Genomic DNA, 18875 nt, shown 5'->3' on the forward strand with positions numbered 1-18875 from the left:
GAGCTCTAAAACACATTCTCTTAGTGTAATGTTTAACACCATTATTGCACTAAGTCAGCATGAAAATGTAGTGTTAATCCATTAAAATTGTATTTTAAAAATACCCTTTTGGGGAAAATGTTGCCATTGCAGACATTTTCACAAAGTAAAAAAATGCCATGCAATTACCAAGGATTAATGTCCCTTTGGCTCACAGTTTTCAACACCTGTAATTAAAATGAAATAAGAAAGAGACACTAGCAGTGAAATGGTTAAGTGTGGAGTGAGATGCTGCAGAACAATTAACTGGCATTGATACTCTTTGTAGCTATACTTAGTTTTCAAACAGGCTCTCCAGAGCAGATAAGTAACAGCTTTCCTTGTATCCAGGCCGTAAATAGAAGCCTGGGGCTATACTAAAGGTAACTGTTTACTTAATACTTTTAAAATTGATAATCTCTCTATCATCCACCTTAATGTTGTTACACAATGTGACGTGTCTTGGTTGTTGTGCGCATATACTGTATTTATGTATGCTATTTCAATTTATTTGCTTTGCATGGAATACACTATTTTAAAATTAAGACGTACTTACAGTAATCCTGAAGGTAGAAAAAGTTTTGAATAGTGCTGAGAAATATGCAATTCATATTTTTTTAAGGGACAGGAGTCGGCAATCAACAAATTAGTTATACTGTACTTCCATTTTGTATGAAACCAATCGTTTTTTAGATAAATTTGAGTCTATACTGAAATTCAACACCATGTGCTAAAGACGTGTACCTTTTAAATCGCTCCATATATTACTGCTTGTCCAAGATACATGTGTACGTACAATCTGAGAGATTTAAATACCCGTTTTAAACAATGATGCTCCGAAAAGTTTTCATCAGGAAATTCATGATGTTTTCGCTGCGGGTTGCATTTAATGAATTTCCAGTACACCTCTCCGGGAATGGCTGGCGCTGATTGGTCCTTCAGAAAGGGTTACTGCTGCTGAACAGCATGAGCACGAGCCGACTGTCACTTTTCAGTAGTAGCAGAGCAAACTCTGCAGCTCAGTAGCCCTGCTACCTGATGCAGCAGTGTGTAACACAGCACTTTTCTTGCAATTAAATCCAATGGATTCAAACGCCTTCAAGTAAGAAAGAAGCAAAGGCAAAACAAGTAAAATGTCCAGATTTTGCTTTCAGCGCTGTCGAGGGTTATTTTTGCATTTTTCAAGGCGAAGGTAACAGAAGACGTGCATGCATGACAAAAATGGATTGCCTTTTCCTGTTGATATGGACTTTGCATATTCCAATAGTAAACTGCAGTTCAGTGAAGTTTTTGTCAACCCTGTGGTTTGGGAATGTTATGAAGGCAGGTGACCAATTCATTTTAGATCTTTATTTCTGTGTCTTTTATTCTTTTTTTGTCATTTCGTAGATTTACATATCTTTGTTTTTCAAATAATATTTGCAAATGAGTGAAATGTCGTGTCTTCACAAATCCTTGTGTGTTGTTTTGCAGATATTGCAGATTTGTTGCTCCTTTTCTGTCTCTTCTGAAACAGCAGCTTTAAGCAGTGAGGGCAGTGGACTGGATCATGGTTAGTACTTTTGCTTATTTTATTGCTAAACGTTTTCAACAGCACGAGGGTGCAGACAGGGATGCAGCTAGCGTATTGTATTACAAGAGGATATTTTAAAAACGTTATGCTACTATTGTTAAAATGCATAATAAAAACAAAATTATTAAACAATTTAGAAAATACCGATAACTCCGCTACCGACAGGGAAACAATCCCTGACGTTTATCCCCAAGGCATTTGACAATATTGAAAACAAAATGTGAAAATATTATGTATTACTTAATAATAATTAACTTACAGTAAGTGTGTAGTTATAAGACACTATTTCACCAGGTGATACGGAGCATATGGCACTGACCCTCAATCCTGCGTCTGCGGTGGTCAAACGCATCGACTGAAGGGATTCCCTGTAAAAGCAGTAGCTGGCGCCCGCTGCAAATCAGGTTTAGCTAACCAGCTGACACAGTTTGATTTATCAGTGACGGAACAAGTTAGAGTTCAGCTTTTAACTTTGCACTTACCTATTCCTGTTGTGGATTTGCAATGACGAAGAAAGAGGGCGTGTGTAATCAAAGAGGTTTGGAATATTAATTGTGCTGGTATAATTTAAATATTTTTTAAACTGGACTTAATGTAATAGTTAAAGGCTTAATATTGAAAACCCCGTCCCAACAAATACTGTACTTACTGACTTGCTACGAAAATCGATTTGATTAAAGTTGCTTAAGTATAGTCTACAACTGAAACTACTAGTAGTACTTTATTAATAACGAGACAGGTAAACCGTATATAACATGCTTAATTCCGCATGGGTTTTCGTTTTTTTCTGTTTTTATCGACTGATCGTCTGTCATGTAAGTTTTGAAAGATTCAATATATAATGAATCCCCTGTAATACTGTGTCAATACTTCTATGATAGGGGACTTACACAAACCGAAAATAGCAAATACTAAACTTTTAAACTATTAGTGTAATTTGAATTATTAGGTAATGAAGTTCTGCATATACTGTATATTTCATTTCAGATTATGTTTTTGTGACACCTATAGAAGTAGACTCCATGGGACGGTACATCTCTCACGATATTTTGGAGAACAGCAGAAAGAGGAGATCTTTGCAGTCTGAGAAGGACTCGGTACACTACAAGCTGTCAGCATTTGGAACAGAGGTGCACTTAGACTTAAGACCCTCCAATGTGTTAGCAGACGGCTTCACAGTACAGACAGTCAGCAAAGAAGGCACTACACTACAAGAGCCTACTTTCAGCAATTGTTTTTATCAGGGATTTATCAGGAATCACAGTGCTTCTTCAGCAGCCATATCAACGTGTACAGGCCTGGTAAGTTTTCTCTCAGCTGGTTGTGGTTGGTGATGTCTTCGGCCATGATGACACTTAAGTTTCTTTAGAAATAAGAGTTATACTGAAGCCAATACGAAGCTCTACAAGAGAGTGTGTTTTAAGGTACCACATGTGCATTCAATCACTCCCACTCAACCACCAGCACTCTTATTAAAACAGTATTATCCTTTTGAAGCTTCCAGTCCTTAGTTTTCCAAAACCTTCTCTGCTTGTGTTTTAGGAGAGCTAACCTTTGATGCCGAATTATAGTTACCTTAAATATTTTTATGACAAAATTTCCTGGCTACAATGTCTCTTTGTTGTTCTCACCCTTACATAAATGGAAGACTTTCATGGTAGGCAAAATCCTCAGCCACTCTGTTTATTTGATGATACACCTTTTTTTTATTTCTTGTAGTACTCCTTGGTTTTAATTTGTGTGCAAGAACGCTGAAGCCTGTACCCGGTCATACATGTGTTTTTGTCCCCTTTTGAAATCTGTGCTGCCATCTGTGAAATGCTTAACAGAATGTGTGATATGTGAAATTAGGGGCTTCCAGGATATAGCATCCTAAGTCAGTGTTCTACCAAAAAAAATCCCAAATCTGTGAAACTAAGATGCAGGAGTAGAAACAGGATACACAGCTATTTGTAAATATTTCTGAAGCTGTGGTTAAAGTTTGAGTCACATAAGTCATATGCTCACCTTGTACATTATACTGTGATGAAGCATACCTTGCGAATAGCCTCTATCTCCTTCTTTGCACCCTCTTCTTTTGTCTGCTGTTTGTCCTGCTTCCCTATCTGCCTTGTTCACTGCAATTAAACCAAAAGTGATGTTTCTCCTGCATGGTTGGCAGCACTAATCTTTTTATTGTCCCTTTCATTAGTGGTAGCTTCTTCACAATAAAACAGCAGTGACCCATTCTTTAAAACTACAGAACACCACAATGTGATTGGGAAGCAATTGCATTTGAATAGACTGGAAGAGCTCTTTGATCTATTTTTTTGGATGACCTAGAGGATTTGGCTATTCAGTTGTCTGCTGTATGTTGAATGTACACACACTCAATCTCGCTCAAGAAAGAAAACCTGCATGAAAAAATTGAGGCTGTATTCTCCAATGTCACTTACAGTGAGTGAAACAGGAGAAAATAAAAATAAACACTGCCCTACCCTAACCTGTTTATCCCAATTTGCCATCTTTATTCACAAGAAACTTTGGATTAAATACAAATGGGGGCTTGAGATCCTGTGCAGTTACTTGGACACTTGAAGATGATTGTCCATTTCTTCTTCAAGAATGTTAATTTTTAATTTAAAGCACTTTTTTGTTGATGGCAGCAGCGCTCCTAGGATATGCTTTGAAGCTATTGTTAGAGTTTGGTTTATACCATTCACACATAGAATTGAAGAGCATCTCAAGAGCTCTTTAATCCATTATACTGAACCAGAGGTATAATAAATGGAGGGAATTTGACAATTCATGACTAGAACTAAATGGGTGGTAATTTGTGTTTCCCTATGTTAGTGGACATTCTAAAATCTTATCTGTTTGAAAATTAGGACAGACGAAACACCTATCTGATGTTGCTGAATTTCTGTGTTAGTTTTGCGAATTTAAAAGAGTATGAACAGGCCGTCTTGTAGTTTGTTCAAGAGTTTTGTAGTTGGTGGTGGTGGTGGTGGTGGGGGGGGGGGGGTCACAAGGGGCTTGTTCAGTTAAGTATTGAAATCCGTTAGCTTAAGATCACAGTCAATCTTCCATTAATCAGTATTAGGAGCCTTCTTAAAAAGCTTGATCTCGAATAAATCAGCATGGAAACTGGATTACCTCTAGGTCACAACTTTAGGATGTTAGAGGGACACTGGGTGGTATATTTGAATTGCTAGTTGGTTGCAACGATTTTACCTTTTCATTTTGTTTCAAAACAAAAGATTCTGCTTCACAGAATGAGACACCAATTTTTACCTCATTAATTATCTCATTAGATAACCTACTGGGTTACACAGTATTGTTAAACATTGAACGGTTTGATTACCCTTTATGAGATTCCTATGCGTGGACCAGCATGTCCAGTCATGATAAACATGCCCATGACCTTTCCCAAGCCCTCAGCTAGTCTATGCTCAGCAGCACAAAGTCATAGCCATGTCTTTTAAATTCTTCTCTCTGCCGAGCCATTTATTGAAGAGGCACAAGTTAATTTTCTGCCCCTACTCCGACCACTTTATGTCCTATCTTCTCTCTTTTATATATGCATTAGTTATATAGATTGATTTACATGAGGGTCCTCATTAAAATAGCAATCCATTCTTCTATGAGAACCAAATATGGCCATGCACCACCCTGTGCTGTTCAACGCCCCATGCTGTTTCATTCACAAATCGGATGTCAAATGATACCATCTCATTAATATTAGGTTTGTTCTAGTATCACAATGTCAAAATATAAGTACAGTATCTGTTAAAGTGAGATCATAGTGTTGAAGACTATGCAAATTTCTTTCTTCAAGTACCTTGAAGGGTAAAGACACAGATTTTGTAGTGGCATCACTTTAAGACACCAGTAGCACTAAATCTGCTGTTTCCCTGCTTATGGCCTTGACACAGATCATTATGTAGAAGTAACTTTCTGTACAATAGTAATGGAAAACATTGCTGACCCTACCTTAATGTTATTTTTTAACCTTTTATAATCTAAGTGTACATTAAACGTGCGCACATAACAGATCACTTAAGATTATTTTTTAAAATTCAGTGATAAATTGGAAAGTCTCAGATCAATTGCTCAATTAATGGATAAGGTGGAAACTGTCTCAGTGTAGCCACTAATGATAATATAGTTTAAAGGTAATTCTTGTGGTTAAAAGGGCTTAGTTTGTTGAAATCCTTTTTACATTGATTATACTTTATTGTAAGAAATTCTCTCCAATTTCCAATCTTATTTCATACTAAAAAAGAAATGCACGGCTTTCTTAGAATTCCATTTTATGATGTTAAAGAAATTTCCTATTTTGCTCAGATATGTATTTAGGGATATAATGGACATTTGAATTAGAAGTTAGCATCACATTTTAAATGAGGGAAAATTAAAATGTCTTGTGATTTACATGGTTCCAGAAGTGGAAATTACGTAAAGAAAAGCCACTTGTAATGTCATAATTGTTATGACATATGGTTAATGGATAAAGACTTTAAAATGCTCACATGGCAAAATTACATTTAGATTTTAGGCAACACCAATTTTCTGATATCTGCAAATGGTATTCTTTGAAATCCAAAACAAGGCTGGCCCCCAAATTACTTCTGTTCAGATTTTCCAAGCCAAACCACTGCTTTATTTCATATAACTATCAAAGTAAATTTCTAGTTATCAGCTAACATCCAGTGCTGTAAATTAGTCCATTTCTAATTAAAAAGTGATAATTATACTTTGCATGCCAGCTGATGAGACATTACAATTTTGAGCACAGCTGATGTGACATCACAGGTTTAAGGTGGTGACGTTCTTTCAAGTACCTTGCATCTTTTTCTTAATACAATTGCTCATATTTTATTATTGTGGTCGATAATTTTCTCTTTCACTTGCTTTGAAGTGGTTGTACATTATCTAATGTTGTGTTTTAAAGACAAATGTGTATTAATTTTATAAAGTATTTAACCCCTTGATAGCCTAAAATCAGTCTTGGATGATTGCATTTTGGTGCTGTGTTTCTCAGGGTAGAGTTTGTGATTGCCTCTCTATGAGCAGAAGGCTGAGGTGTGTCACTTACACCTTTTCTGCCAGTGAACATTTGGCTTTCAGCTGCCCAAGCAAGATATGTTTATTCAGCTCTTGGGATTTGTTTGTTGATGTTGCTAATGTGAAGTCTGGAATTCTCTCTTGAAACAGTTGCAGTTTCCTTTTTAGCAGGGTAGATGATGGACAACCTGTTGTCAAGACATGCACTTTTCAGTCCTGGACATGTAAATGTTTTTCTCTTCTGAAAACATCTGCTATAAGGACATTTTGGGTAGTAAATCCTTTAATATAGGAATATAAAGCAAATGTATTTTATTATTGCCAAAATCTTAACAAGAATGTACAATTCACTGTATAAGCTGTAAGCTGTTGCTGGTTTCATAATATTTCTGCTCTTTGACAAAATGATTCTATGATAAAGGCCCTATGAAATTCATGGGTGGTGGGTGGTACTGATATACTTTCTTAAAGACCAGTGGTATCTTGCAGAACTTTCTATTGGAAAAAAACATTAATACTCATTGTCTTATTGAACAACTTGGGTAGCCTGTTTGTGTATGATTCTGACATGCCACCTTTTACTTGGATTTAGGAGAAAAGCTTAAACAGAATAAGCTCAGTTATTTTTCTCGTTAGTTTTCTGCCATTCATAGAATTATATGAACAGTATTGCTCACATCAAGGGCAGAGTGTAGGTCACCTCACAATACAAGAAAAAACACAAGTGGAGCTTGTAATTGTTATTACAAAGTGCACAATAATGTCAAATGGTATTGGTAAAAAATAGTGTGTCTATTCAAAAAATGAAAAAAATCCCTTCATTGGCTCTTATTTTCTAAATAAGGTGTAACTTTCAATGTCTGGTTAACTCCTGTAGCCTTTTTTCAGGATTAAACTTAAAGTTGTACTCTTTCTCTTTGCCAATGACCAGCCCTGGAGAGTAAGTTGCCAACCTATAATCTACTGTAGTAATACTCTTCTTGTGGCCATACAGTTAAACATACAGTGGTGTGGCCAGAGCCTGTGCCCAACTACTTCGGTTTCCTGCTTTATACAACTTCACAGCTGCAGAGCTTCAAGGCTTAAGCTAATAGTGACCACCTGCATTGCAGGACAAACCAGAGTACAGAAACTGTACAAATTCTTGCTGGTGATCAATTCAGTTTTTCTAAAAATCAGCTGAAAGCCCAAACAGGACTGTAGGTTTCGAGATATCTACTGTATACTTGTCTTAATGGTCAGTTAATAGGAAACAGAATTCAATTTACATTTAGAATATACTGTAATACCATTCTTTCTGTTTGTAATACACGGCACATATGGAGTCTGATCAGTTACAGTATAAATTATGGATGAATGCTAAGGGCAATTCCCAACAGTTTGCGATAACAGGGATACAGAGAGCCCAAAGTAAAGACTAAAAAAGTCAAAGTAAGTAATAAACATCAAAAATAAAAAACAATAAAAAAACGTTTTTATAAAGAATTGTATTTACAATTTAAATTGTAAAATGACCACTACATTATGGAGATAACAAATATTTTCCATTATCCTCCACAATGTTGTGTTGATCAATTTGGGAGTGTTTAGAGGGTTGGAAGAGGTACCATTTCCTGATGCTGCCGCCTGCTGTCACTTCCTCCGATAGTGTTTTTCCCTCCTGCTGTTCCAGTGCACCACACCTCATAGTCCTTTTAATGCCAACCAATTGTACCACATAAATCATAAAGAGAGGCACTTAGAACTCTAGGATTGACGTGTAAATGCCACTGACCTGTGCCGTATAAAAAGGTGTTTTATAAAATACTTTCTGCCAGCGAAGGCTAACTGGTATCTTTCTTACCTTATGTTCATGGAAACTGACACATGGAATGACTCATACCATAGAAGTCTAGAGCAGCAACTGAGAAAGAAATGGTCAGCTGTCTCTGACAAAGTAATCAGGTCATAGAGCAGTAGTCTTTGTACCTCAATCACAAAACAGCAGCTGAACTAGATGTACCCTGTCACTACTTAATGTTTTTCTCAGCAGGTGTCCTGTATTTCATCAGTAAATGCTACTCTTGCAATGCTACGTCTTTCCTTCATCCTGCTGTCATTCTTTGATACCAGTTTCCTCTGCCCACTCACATTCCCCCTCTATCATATTGACAAATGGTTCTTACAGGCATTACATTTTAAACCTGACCTGAACAAGTCTGGAAATGTCACTACAAAAGTAGACTGATTTTCCACAGCTTATAAGATGCCTATGATATTGTTTGTAGAAACATAATTTAATGGTTTTGATCATAAAAGTCAATGGATACTAAAATAATTAAAATATATAAAATTGGAGATAAACCTAACCCTGTCAGATAACAGAAATACTATTACATAGATCTCACCAAAAACAAAGTGGTTTTCTGACATTTTGTTAAACCTAATCCAGGTAGCAGAGTTCTCTTGATTTATGATCATGAACATGTTCTTTTAATCCTGCTAAAGCACAGATGATCCTAGACTTAACATTGATTGAGGGGATATAGTATCTGTGTTTTATACTATGTTGTTTCAGTCTTTTAAGTTGAGACACATAAAAAGTCCTGGTTGAAAGATGGTTAATTCCTTTTACAGTTTGGAAAAGTTATGGTTCTACATTTTATCATGCTAACTGACAGTGTGGATGGTGACAAAACCAAAGAAAGTTCTTGCCATTATGAGTTCTTCTTCTGTGGTCACATGAAAACTACATTTAAATGTAGATGTGATTTAGAGCTTTATAATAACTAGGCTGGGCTTCTTTCAGGTTCTGTTATGACCTCCAAAGAAGAAACACACTTGCTAAACTGGAATATAATGGCATACACGGGTGTCTTAAAAGTAACTGCATACAGTAGTTTATATACAGTAAGGATGTAGTAGTGGTATTTTATGGACTCAAGGCAGCTAATGAACAATTGTTCACAGCCCACATTTATACTGTACTTAGAATATGTTGAGTAGAAAAGAAACATTTGCACCTCATCAACAGTACAGTAGATGTTTGATTGAGCAGCTGCACACAGACTGCAGAGAAACAAATAGAAATTAGATCCACGAAGAAGCAGAAAGAAAAAAAAACATTTAGAAATATTGATTCTTCTTTCATCAATGTATTCAAAAAATACAATGCCTTGCAAAAGTATTCAAACTTGCACAATAATCACATTTTGTGGCTTTAAGGCTTTTAGTCATTAATCTATTAAAATAACTATTAATAATTGTTATATACATACCCTACTCCACAAATTCAAGGGAAAAAAAGTTAAAGATCATATGATGAAAATGATTACTTAATTATTCAATCCCTTTCCTGTGGCACACCTAAATTATGTGCACAAAATTATCTTAATAAATGAGACACAATTAGTTGACCAGTCTCTGTGTGCAATAACAGTAATTCACATTATTTCAGAATACAACTGTGGCTCCATCACTAGTCAGGTAGTAAAGATGGGGTGGTCAAGATCTAGCTGGTGTCAATATTTGCAGTTCGAGGAAGCTTCACAGGTTTACCTTGGTTAATTAAGTTTTTGGTAAAACATTAAGAGTTATCAACTGTCCAGCAACACAGGATAGACGTTGGGAAAAATGAGGAAGACGGAGGAGAGAGGATGGACAGAAAGACACAAGGACAGAAAAGAGACAGTGTCAGGATTCTTATTCAAGTACTTGGATAAGAAACTGATTTCCTGTATAAGAAATCACTATGTTTAAATAGCCTCTCTTTTAAGAATAAGGAGATAGCTTTCACATTCACTTTGTAGAATTCTGATTTATACAGAGAGATTTAACTGTCGGTTGTATTCTGTTTGGTTTAGAAGGCAGGTTTAACTCTTTTTGGCCTGTGGGTGTTATAAAGGATCTTTGCAAACTTGGAAACAGTCTGGGGTTTTTCTGGTTGGTCTGGACATAAAGTAGGCCTCTGAGATACCTAATTTGAAAACAGGTTAATTTGTATGTTGTGTGTTTTATGATGTTTTGTGTAGGGTGTGTTGCTGTTATTATTAAAAAAAATATTTGTTTATCCCAGTGTGTCTGATATATTACTCTTTTTGCCAAAGCTGTGTAAGAGAACAAAGATTTGATGTACCTCTAATTATACCAGATGCTTGTATATTTTTGGCATATCTTTTACAATTTTGGGGTTACAATTATTGATTTTAATTATTACTTATCCTGCTCGGTTATTTCTGTAGTCTTCTGTTTTTAGAATCACCTACTATGTTCCCACTGTGTTTGTGTAGTTTTTCTCCAGGTGCTCCGGTTTTCTCCCACAGTCCAAAAACATAGTGGTAGGTTAATTGGCTTCAGGGAAAATTGGACCTCGTGTGAGTATGTGCATGTCTGGTGTCCCATCCAAGTCAGAGGGTACCATGCCTTGTCTCCATTGCTTGCCAAGATAGGCCCTGGCTCCTACGCAACCCTAAATTGGAAGAAGCAGTTAAAAATTGATAGGTGGATAGTTAATAGCAGTGTTAATGTACCTTGTTTGTGAAAGGAGAAAGAACACAAAATTCCCATTCAGTTTAGCAGAGCAATTTTTTTATTTGTACTGATGGCAGAAATTAGAATTTCTAGAACTAGAAAAAACTAGAACAACAGTTTCAGAAGGTGATGAGCAGGGGTGGTGAACAGAGGATTTATAAGATGCAAATTATTGTAATTATTAATTATTCTATAAATATGAAATCAACACAAGCACATCTTCAGACAGAAGGTCTGTATCATTTATATGGGTTCTATACAAATATCAGTAGATATGTGGATCTCTAATTTTAATATATAGCTAAATTTACTCTAGATGACTAATGGTACTACTGTATATCCTATTATTTTGGAGAGTTGAATAATGCTTAGTGGCGGCCTGATTGCTGTAAGTGACTAAGAGTTTTAGGAGGGAAAAATTCCTTTCATGCAACAGATAATTTGAAACATTACCTTCTAATCTATGAGACTATTATAGTGTACTTTTAACGAGATAACTAAAGGGTGCATCAAATGCAAAGTAAGACTATCAAGAAATAGCTCTCTAAAGGGTACAAGCGGTGTCTTTGAGTTCAGAAAGCACGCTGAATTACCTAATACCTTACTTTAAATGTTGACTTGTTAAACGTCTGTATTTTGCTGTGGGATTTGGCCTTGCATTTATCTGTTTTGGAGTCTCTCAGTCTGTAACAATCTTTCAAAGAGTTTCTCATTGACACACAACATCTATGCTTTGACGGTAAAATGAAAACAAAACAAAAAAGCTTTTTTTCAATTTTGAAACAATTTTAAATATATGTACTAAAATAGGGGACATGGTGGTACTGTATAGGGGTTAGCTTTACTGCCTTACACTGCTGGGCTCTTGGGTTTAATTCCAGGCCTGGGGTACTGTTTGTGTATGTTTTTTATGTTGCCCATGTGGTTGTACAGGTTTCCTCTGGGTGCTATCGGTTTCCTCCCACAGTCCAAAAACATACTGGTAGGTTAATTGGCTTCTTGGAAAATCGGTCTTAGGTGTGAGCATGTTTGTATTTGTGTCTCCATGTTGCCTGCAATAGACTGGCATCATATCCAGGGTTTACCCTGACTTGTGCTTGTTGCTTGCTGAGATATGCTCTGGTTCCCCCATGACCCAAAATTAGAAGAAACTAATTGAAGATGGATGGATGTACTAAAATTAAATGACATGGCATTTTATTTTGAGAAATAACTTTAAATGTCAACACTTTGGATGCTGTTAAAAGAATCCATATTTTTAATGCTGTCTGAATTTCTTATTATGACTCTAGACAAAAGCACTTTATAGTTAGAATTTCTGCAGTCCACCCAAAACCAATAAAGCTTACAATTGCTGAGAATATGTAATTGAGTTTTTAAGGCGATAAGATGATTCTCTCATACATATTTAACCCCTTTTCTGTGGCCATTAATCAGTTCAGAAGCAAAAGTTAAGCTTGACAGAACTCACAAAATATGTGTAATCATTGCTTTCTTGATATATTCGAAGTAGTTTAACTTTTGGTCAGAGTAAATGCATCTGTCTCTGTAAGTTCTCTCAGATATTGAATTTCAAGCCACAACTCACACAGTGATATGTTAAATTAACCATGAAGACGAAGAGCTTTTGAAATAAGTCAGGGATGAAGTGGTAGAGTATGGTTGAATGCCACAAATCAGGAGACAGAAAGAGGAAGCCAATTTATACAAGAAAATTTCCAAATCACTGATCATCATTAATGGCAAACTGAAAATACATTAGTGATGCTACTGTAAAGACAACTGCTACTTCGAAAGCTGGCCTATGTGGGCAAGGGGCAAAAAAGATGTCATTACTGAAATAGCAATGAAATGATACTGAAGACATGTGGCAGGCAATTTTGTGGTCACACAATACAAAAACTAAACTTTCTGATGTAAATGCAAAGCATTTTTACCCTACTGCAAAGCCTAGTTGTGGCAGCATCATGCCATGGGGTGCTTATTGTTCTTGTTTGCTCTTTTAGCCTTTCAGAGGAGGACGTATCTTTAATGTTGAATGTGTGCTATATTGGTTGCTCTTTTTCTGGACTGAATACAGAGCTGCAGTAATTTTTTAAACTGTATTCAGGAATCTAAAATGAGGTCTTACTTACTATTGTAAACTAACTTTTAAATTATTTTAAAATATAAATTGTATATAGACATACAGTAAATTCTATACATTAACTGTATATCCAAACATTCTTATTTTTATTACATCCCCACATTGTTTATAAGCTGTAAATAATGTTCCAACATAAACACCAACAAGTCTTTTTTATACTCAACCTCTTCATGCTGAGTTTTTCCCATTTTATAACTGTAGTTTATATTTTTGTTACCTTAATGTAATGCACTGCACTGGTCCACATTAAGAGCTACCGGCCAGTTGTTTATCGAGTCCTGAATTCTATTGTAAGTCTTTTGGAATTTCATTTGCTGCTTCTACAGTGTTGAGTAATCCTTCTTTTTTCAGGTAAGTATAGTCTGTGAACTATACCAAAATGCAGATCATTAATAGAAATTAGGAAAAGCTGGATTCCTAACACACATCACTTTAGTACTCTGCGAATTACATCAACCCAATCAGAGCATGCATTCTTCCCTTATCTTATTCTGTTTTCTATTAACCAATTTATCCATTTCTGCAGTCACATTATCTGCCAGCTGTCTATAGAACAGAATTCAGAATTAATCCTTTATGGGGAACTCTATTAAAAGTCTTCTGAAAATCTAAATACACCATATCATTTGCTCTTTGTCTGTTAACATGTTAGTTAAGGTTTATCCTCTATAACCTTCTGTATTACCTTCTAATGTTGACTGTCTCCTAGAACATTATTTCTATACAAATGACCCTCTACTGTAGCTTAGTTATGATCATCATTTTCAGAAACTTGCAAACAAGACTTAATGGTTTATGATTGCTTCAGATATGCAGTTCTTTTTATGGATGGGTAGTGGTCTAGCACTTTTCCAATCCATGTGTTTTACTCTTGTCTTGAAGGACTGTTGGATTTTTGCTGTTGGGTTATGAAAGGTTTGAGAGGCCTGTCTGCCTTTCCTCGTTTATCCCTCACAGTACTTGAGTTGTTGCTGTGAGCTGTGATGTACAGAAACATTTGCCAATTCTAGGCTGGCTGGGTGGGAAAAATGCTAAAAGATACGTCATGCTATAGAGCACATTCGTGGTGTTAGATACAAAACAATCTTCACTGGTTTAATCTAAACAATCTAGCATTAATCTAAACAATCTTAATTGATTACTTACAGTAGATACCAAAATAAAATAGGCTTACTAAGATATTTATTGGGTTAGGTCCGGAAAACCTTTTTTTTTTAGTTTTGTTCTAATACCCTGGCTTCTGAAACATCCAAAAGAGCCACATCACCACAGATGGAATCGATTTCCTATGATTAACAAACAAAAGCACCTACATCTGTTAACTGCTGTGAAACGTTGTGAGATATTTTACAGTAAAGTTTGGTATGTCTGTGATACAAATAGAATACATGTGTGATAATTGTGCTCAGGAACAGAGTAATGTGTTAACAGCAGGCTTGGTTGTACTGTTAGCTCCTTCAGGATGTTGCTTAATGTCTGTGATTACTATATCATAAGAAATGTTTGGACTTACAGTATCATGCCATGCCACCACAGGAAGATGCTAATGAGGTCTGAGTTAATTGTCTTAGGGTTATCAAGAACACGAGCTTGTATAGCTAACAATGCAGTGTCTCTCTTTTCTGTGTCTCAGCTTGAGTGCATTCTGGATGATTTTGCTCCGGTTAATAGGTAGCATAAAAGTCTCATAAACACTAGCTTTGGAGCTAAACAATTTCTGAGCAAAACTGAAAAAAATCTTAACGTTTTAAAATAATTCATCTCATCCTGATTTCCCTTGGAATTACCCTTCTCTTTCATCCACTAATGGATCTGTTTAAGAATACCTGTGTCAAAACTGGATTTGTTTTAACAATACAAAATATATTTATTTCTCACAAAATTATGCCCCTCCCTGAGTTATCAGTTTGGAATGGACAGTTGATTACCTGCAGCCATACATCAGACTGGGGTAATGTTATCGAAAAACATACCATGTTAGCCAGTTAGATTTATTTACCGGTCCTCTGCTACTTCACTGAGGAGAATTCTGATGAGGTTATCAACAGATGCTACCTGTCAGCTCTGTAATTCTGGAGTAATGGAGACTTACAGTATATACACAGAGGTGTATGTCATGTGTTTTGGAAATATGTACAGTAGGTTCTGTATTAAGCTACATATTAGGAACTACTGTATTGTTCCCCAACCCCAGAAGTTCTGCTACTCTTCGACAATGCCCGACAGCTGAGTTTTATATCAGTGATGACTGCAGTGAAGAAGGCTATTCTAAAGAGTTGGATAGTAAAAAGAGGATGTAAAAGAGCCTGCTGTTTTTTTTCTTGTGTTTTCTTAAGATATTTACACGATATTCTGCTTTTAGAAAGATCAACAAATTGGCTACACTCCAGTCTCCATTACTACATTGGTAACTTGGGACACTGCTATTAATAAAAGCTCAGTAATGGTAACTTGGGACACTGCTATTAATAATAGCTATTAAAAGTAGCTCAGATGATGTGATATTTCATGTCCAAGTATTTTTCTCCTCCTTTTTTCCTTGTTCTTTCTTTCTGCTTTGTTTTTGGCTAAAACACTATATTGTACATTGTGTATCTCTGAAAGATGTGTACATGTTTATTTTGTTCTGTAATTGCTTCTGTGTTTCCCATGAGGTTGGGGTATTAAATAAATAAAATAAATGTTAAAAAATGAAATAGGATAAGTAAGGAGGTTTCAAAAACAACAGAAAACAGATAAATGTAAGAACTTAGTCAAGTGATGTTGTGATTAAGGTAAAATACCCTACCAACATACTGTATATTAATTTTCAATTTACAAAAACAGATGACTAGCTATAGAAATTAAACCACATGAAAGAAAATTAAACAGGAAGATTACAAGAATGTGAAAAATTTGGACACCAGCCCCAGGTATTGCAGTGCGTATAGAACAACGCTGGATTCATTTGTGGACTATAAAAGTGCCTTAGTCATTAAATTACAGGAATAATCTCTCCACTGTAATTAGATTATGGTAATAATAAGGAACCACAGTCATAGTGAGACATATTTATTGTCATAAAAGGAAGTATTCTCTATTATTGATCTTTATAATTACAAAGTATGTCAATAGTAAAGTTAACAGAAACCTATTAGTATAAGTTACCAGATTCAGATGCAATAAAGAAACGCAATAATATCTCACCTTTTTAATCTTTCGAACCAAAATTATTTAAGTACTGAAAATGAGAAGAAAGAAAACATTGTTAAAATCCAGTAAATCTTAAGGTGTGTTCTAGTTACACCATTATATCATATACTGTATAGTTTTGTACTTAGAAGTGTTAAGTTTTACATTAGATCTTTACTATGACAAATAACACTTATTAAACTGCACAGAGAATTTTAACCACTGATTTGCTAAATTTGTAAAGCTTTTTAAAATGAGCACTTTTATATCTAAATTGGTTTGCTTGGGAAATATCTAATATTCTTAGAAAGTATATGAATAATTTATCATAATGCATTGATACAATTCATCTCGCTATATCCATTAATCTGAAGCATACACATAAACAGTCAGGTTTTGCTATTGTCTAAATCTCAGTGAAGTAGTTTTACATTATTTTGTATTTATAGAGCTTCCTCTTAAAATGTCTGTAAATTTGATTATCCTTAAAAAGTCTCTTTAAGAAGGAGCTATTGCTAATGGTAATATTACTGTGAGACTTTACATCAGATTTCTGCCATCCTTGTTTAAATGTACTGTAACATTAGTTTCTTGAAGTTTTGTCATGGGGTCATTCTGAAGTGCTTTGAGACGTACGGTATCACTTGATTTACAGCACTACTGTTACTTGATTTTCATTAATATTGATCAGGCAATTCTAATTTCATTTGAGACATTGCATTAAAATGAATACTGTCAGATGTGAGGAAAGACATCTCTGGTGGGTGGCAGCCATCGCAGAACATGTTTTCACAACAACCTGTTTACCCGTACTTTTCCTTGACTCTTTTGTCTGTTTACTTTGTCATCTACAAGGCAGTAAATTTGTAAATGTGAAGGATTTCACTGATGGCTTTAAAAAACAAATAAATGAAATGCTTGCTGAAAAACTAGGCAGATTATGTAAACTTAGTGAGTAAACTTAGTGACTAATGGAGTGTGAAAAATTGGGCACAATTCATTGTGGGTTTAAATGAAGTCGCAGAGTAGGCAAATAGTTATAAACAATAAATGAAATTTACCATTTGGAGTTTCTTTTTCACTGATCAACAATATAAATAATTGTTATTTGTTAAATGTTCTACCTGGTAGTTTCCTATTTGTTTTTGTTTCATAACCTCCAACTATTATACAGTGTGTTTCAGGAAAGTGTTTGCATGGTACAGTAAATCATACAGTATAGTTGGTTAGTGCTTCAGGACAAGGTTTAGTATTAGTTGCTTTGACCTTTCATTGATGTACATGTTTACCGTTCTAAAAAATTGCTAACTTTAAAGCCTTATTTTTAATATGTACTTATGGCTCATATATGCTTGTGATGTAAAATTAAATGCATTAGCTACTGAGACTTAGTTGTTGTGATCTAATTCCTATACTAGATAAAGCAGTGGCATAGATATACAAGTACTGTATCTTTCTTCATTAGAAAATAATTTTCTGTAGTAGTCATGCATGTCTTTATCATATGCTCTTTTACAAGGGAATGGAACAGATAATTTAAGTATTATATGCTGAGTTTATTATTTAAGGTATTTAAAGTAAACACACAATTATCAAGTTGTATACATTTGTCCCCTTAATGCTCTATCAAGTGACAAAAACCAGTACCCTTAAGCCTCAAATTCCCTTTATAAATTAGCCAAACTTTTCTTTCTGTAGCATGTAAAATCTTGTTGATTCTCTATCAACATACTTGAAAACTTGCTTGGCTTTAACCACAAAAAGCCATTATAAATTTTACAGAAACACCATTGCCACAAATAAAAGGATTCTCATTGGATACCAGATTAAAAATAATTAAATCAAAAACTGTATTTTAATTGTTTTTCCAAGATGTCCTGTGAAAGAATGAATATTTTCAACACAGCAGTTTGGTACAGTACTGTAGCAGTGCCAGCTGGAACAAGCCATTGCCATTCATTATCATAATAAGACAACATACAACAGAGGCAAAGCAAAAATGGCAATTTATTGCTTCCAGAACTGTCCTGGCAGTTTTATAAAGCTGACTAAATACTTCTGCCTTTGATTCACAGGGTACTGTGTATTAAATATACAGTACTATTAAACAGAGCCACTTGTTATAAGGCTTAATTAACGTTAACCCTTTTATAGCCTGCAAATTTCATAGCATAAGGATAGTGAATTTTCATTGTAAAGGGTTATTTTATCCATCCATCCATTTTCTTTATCCAGTACATGGCTGCAGGGTAGTCAGAGCCTATCACGCTAGGCAAGGCAAGATACACCCTGGATGTGTATCTTTTTTTTTACACCTTTTGTTTAAATTAATAAGGTGTTTGCGCTACAACCCAGTATTATTTCATGATCGAATATGATTGAATAAAATCTTGGATTCTTACTATGGCTATG

The 18875-nt window shown here is 35.2% G+C and overlaps 1 protein-coding gene across 3 annotated transcripts in view; it reads left to right on the forward strand.

Moving 5' to 3' along the window:
• Positions 1 to 1022: 1022 nt before the first annotated feature.
• The window catches only part of adamts18 (ADAM metallopeptidase with thrombospondin type 1 motif, 18), a 52535-nt gene continuing 34682 nt past the window's right edge, over positions 1023 to 18875 (forward strand). Inside the window, exons 1-3 of one of the 3 annotated variants that reach the window (XM_006641373.3) lie at positions 1023 to 1341; positions 1492 to 1570; positions 2579 to 2892. In XM_006641373.3, the coding sequence (XP_006641436.2) occupies positions 1231 to 1341; positions 1492 to 1570; positions 2579 to 2892 (504 nt within the window). In that variant the 5' untranslated portion in view covers positions 1023 to 1230. The remainder of the gene's footprint in view (positions 1342 to 1491; positions 1571 to 2578; positions 2893 to 18875) is intronic. The other 2 variants (XM_015368357.2, XM_069181292.1) reach the window with 2 other exon arrangements.

The sequence above is a fragment of the Lepisosteus oculatus genome, chromosome 20, assembly GCF_040954835.1.
Source record: "Lepisosteus oculatus isolate fLepOcu1 chromosome 20, fLepOcu1.hap2, whole genome shotgun sequence".
Classification (NCBI taxonomy): Eukaryota; Metazoa; Chordata; class Actinopteri; order Semionotiformes; family Lepisosteidae; genus Lepisosteus; species Lepisosteus oculatus.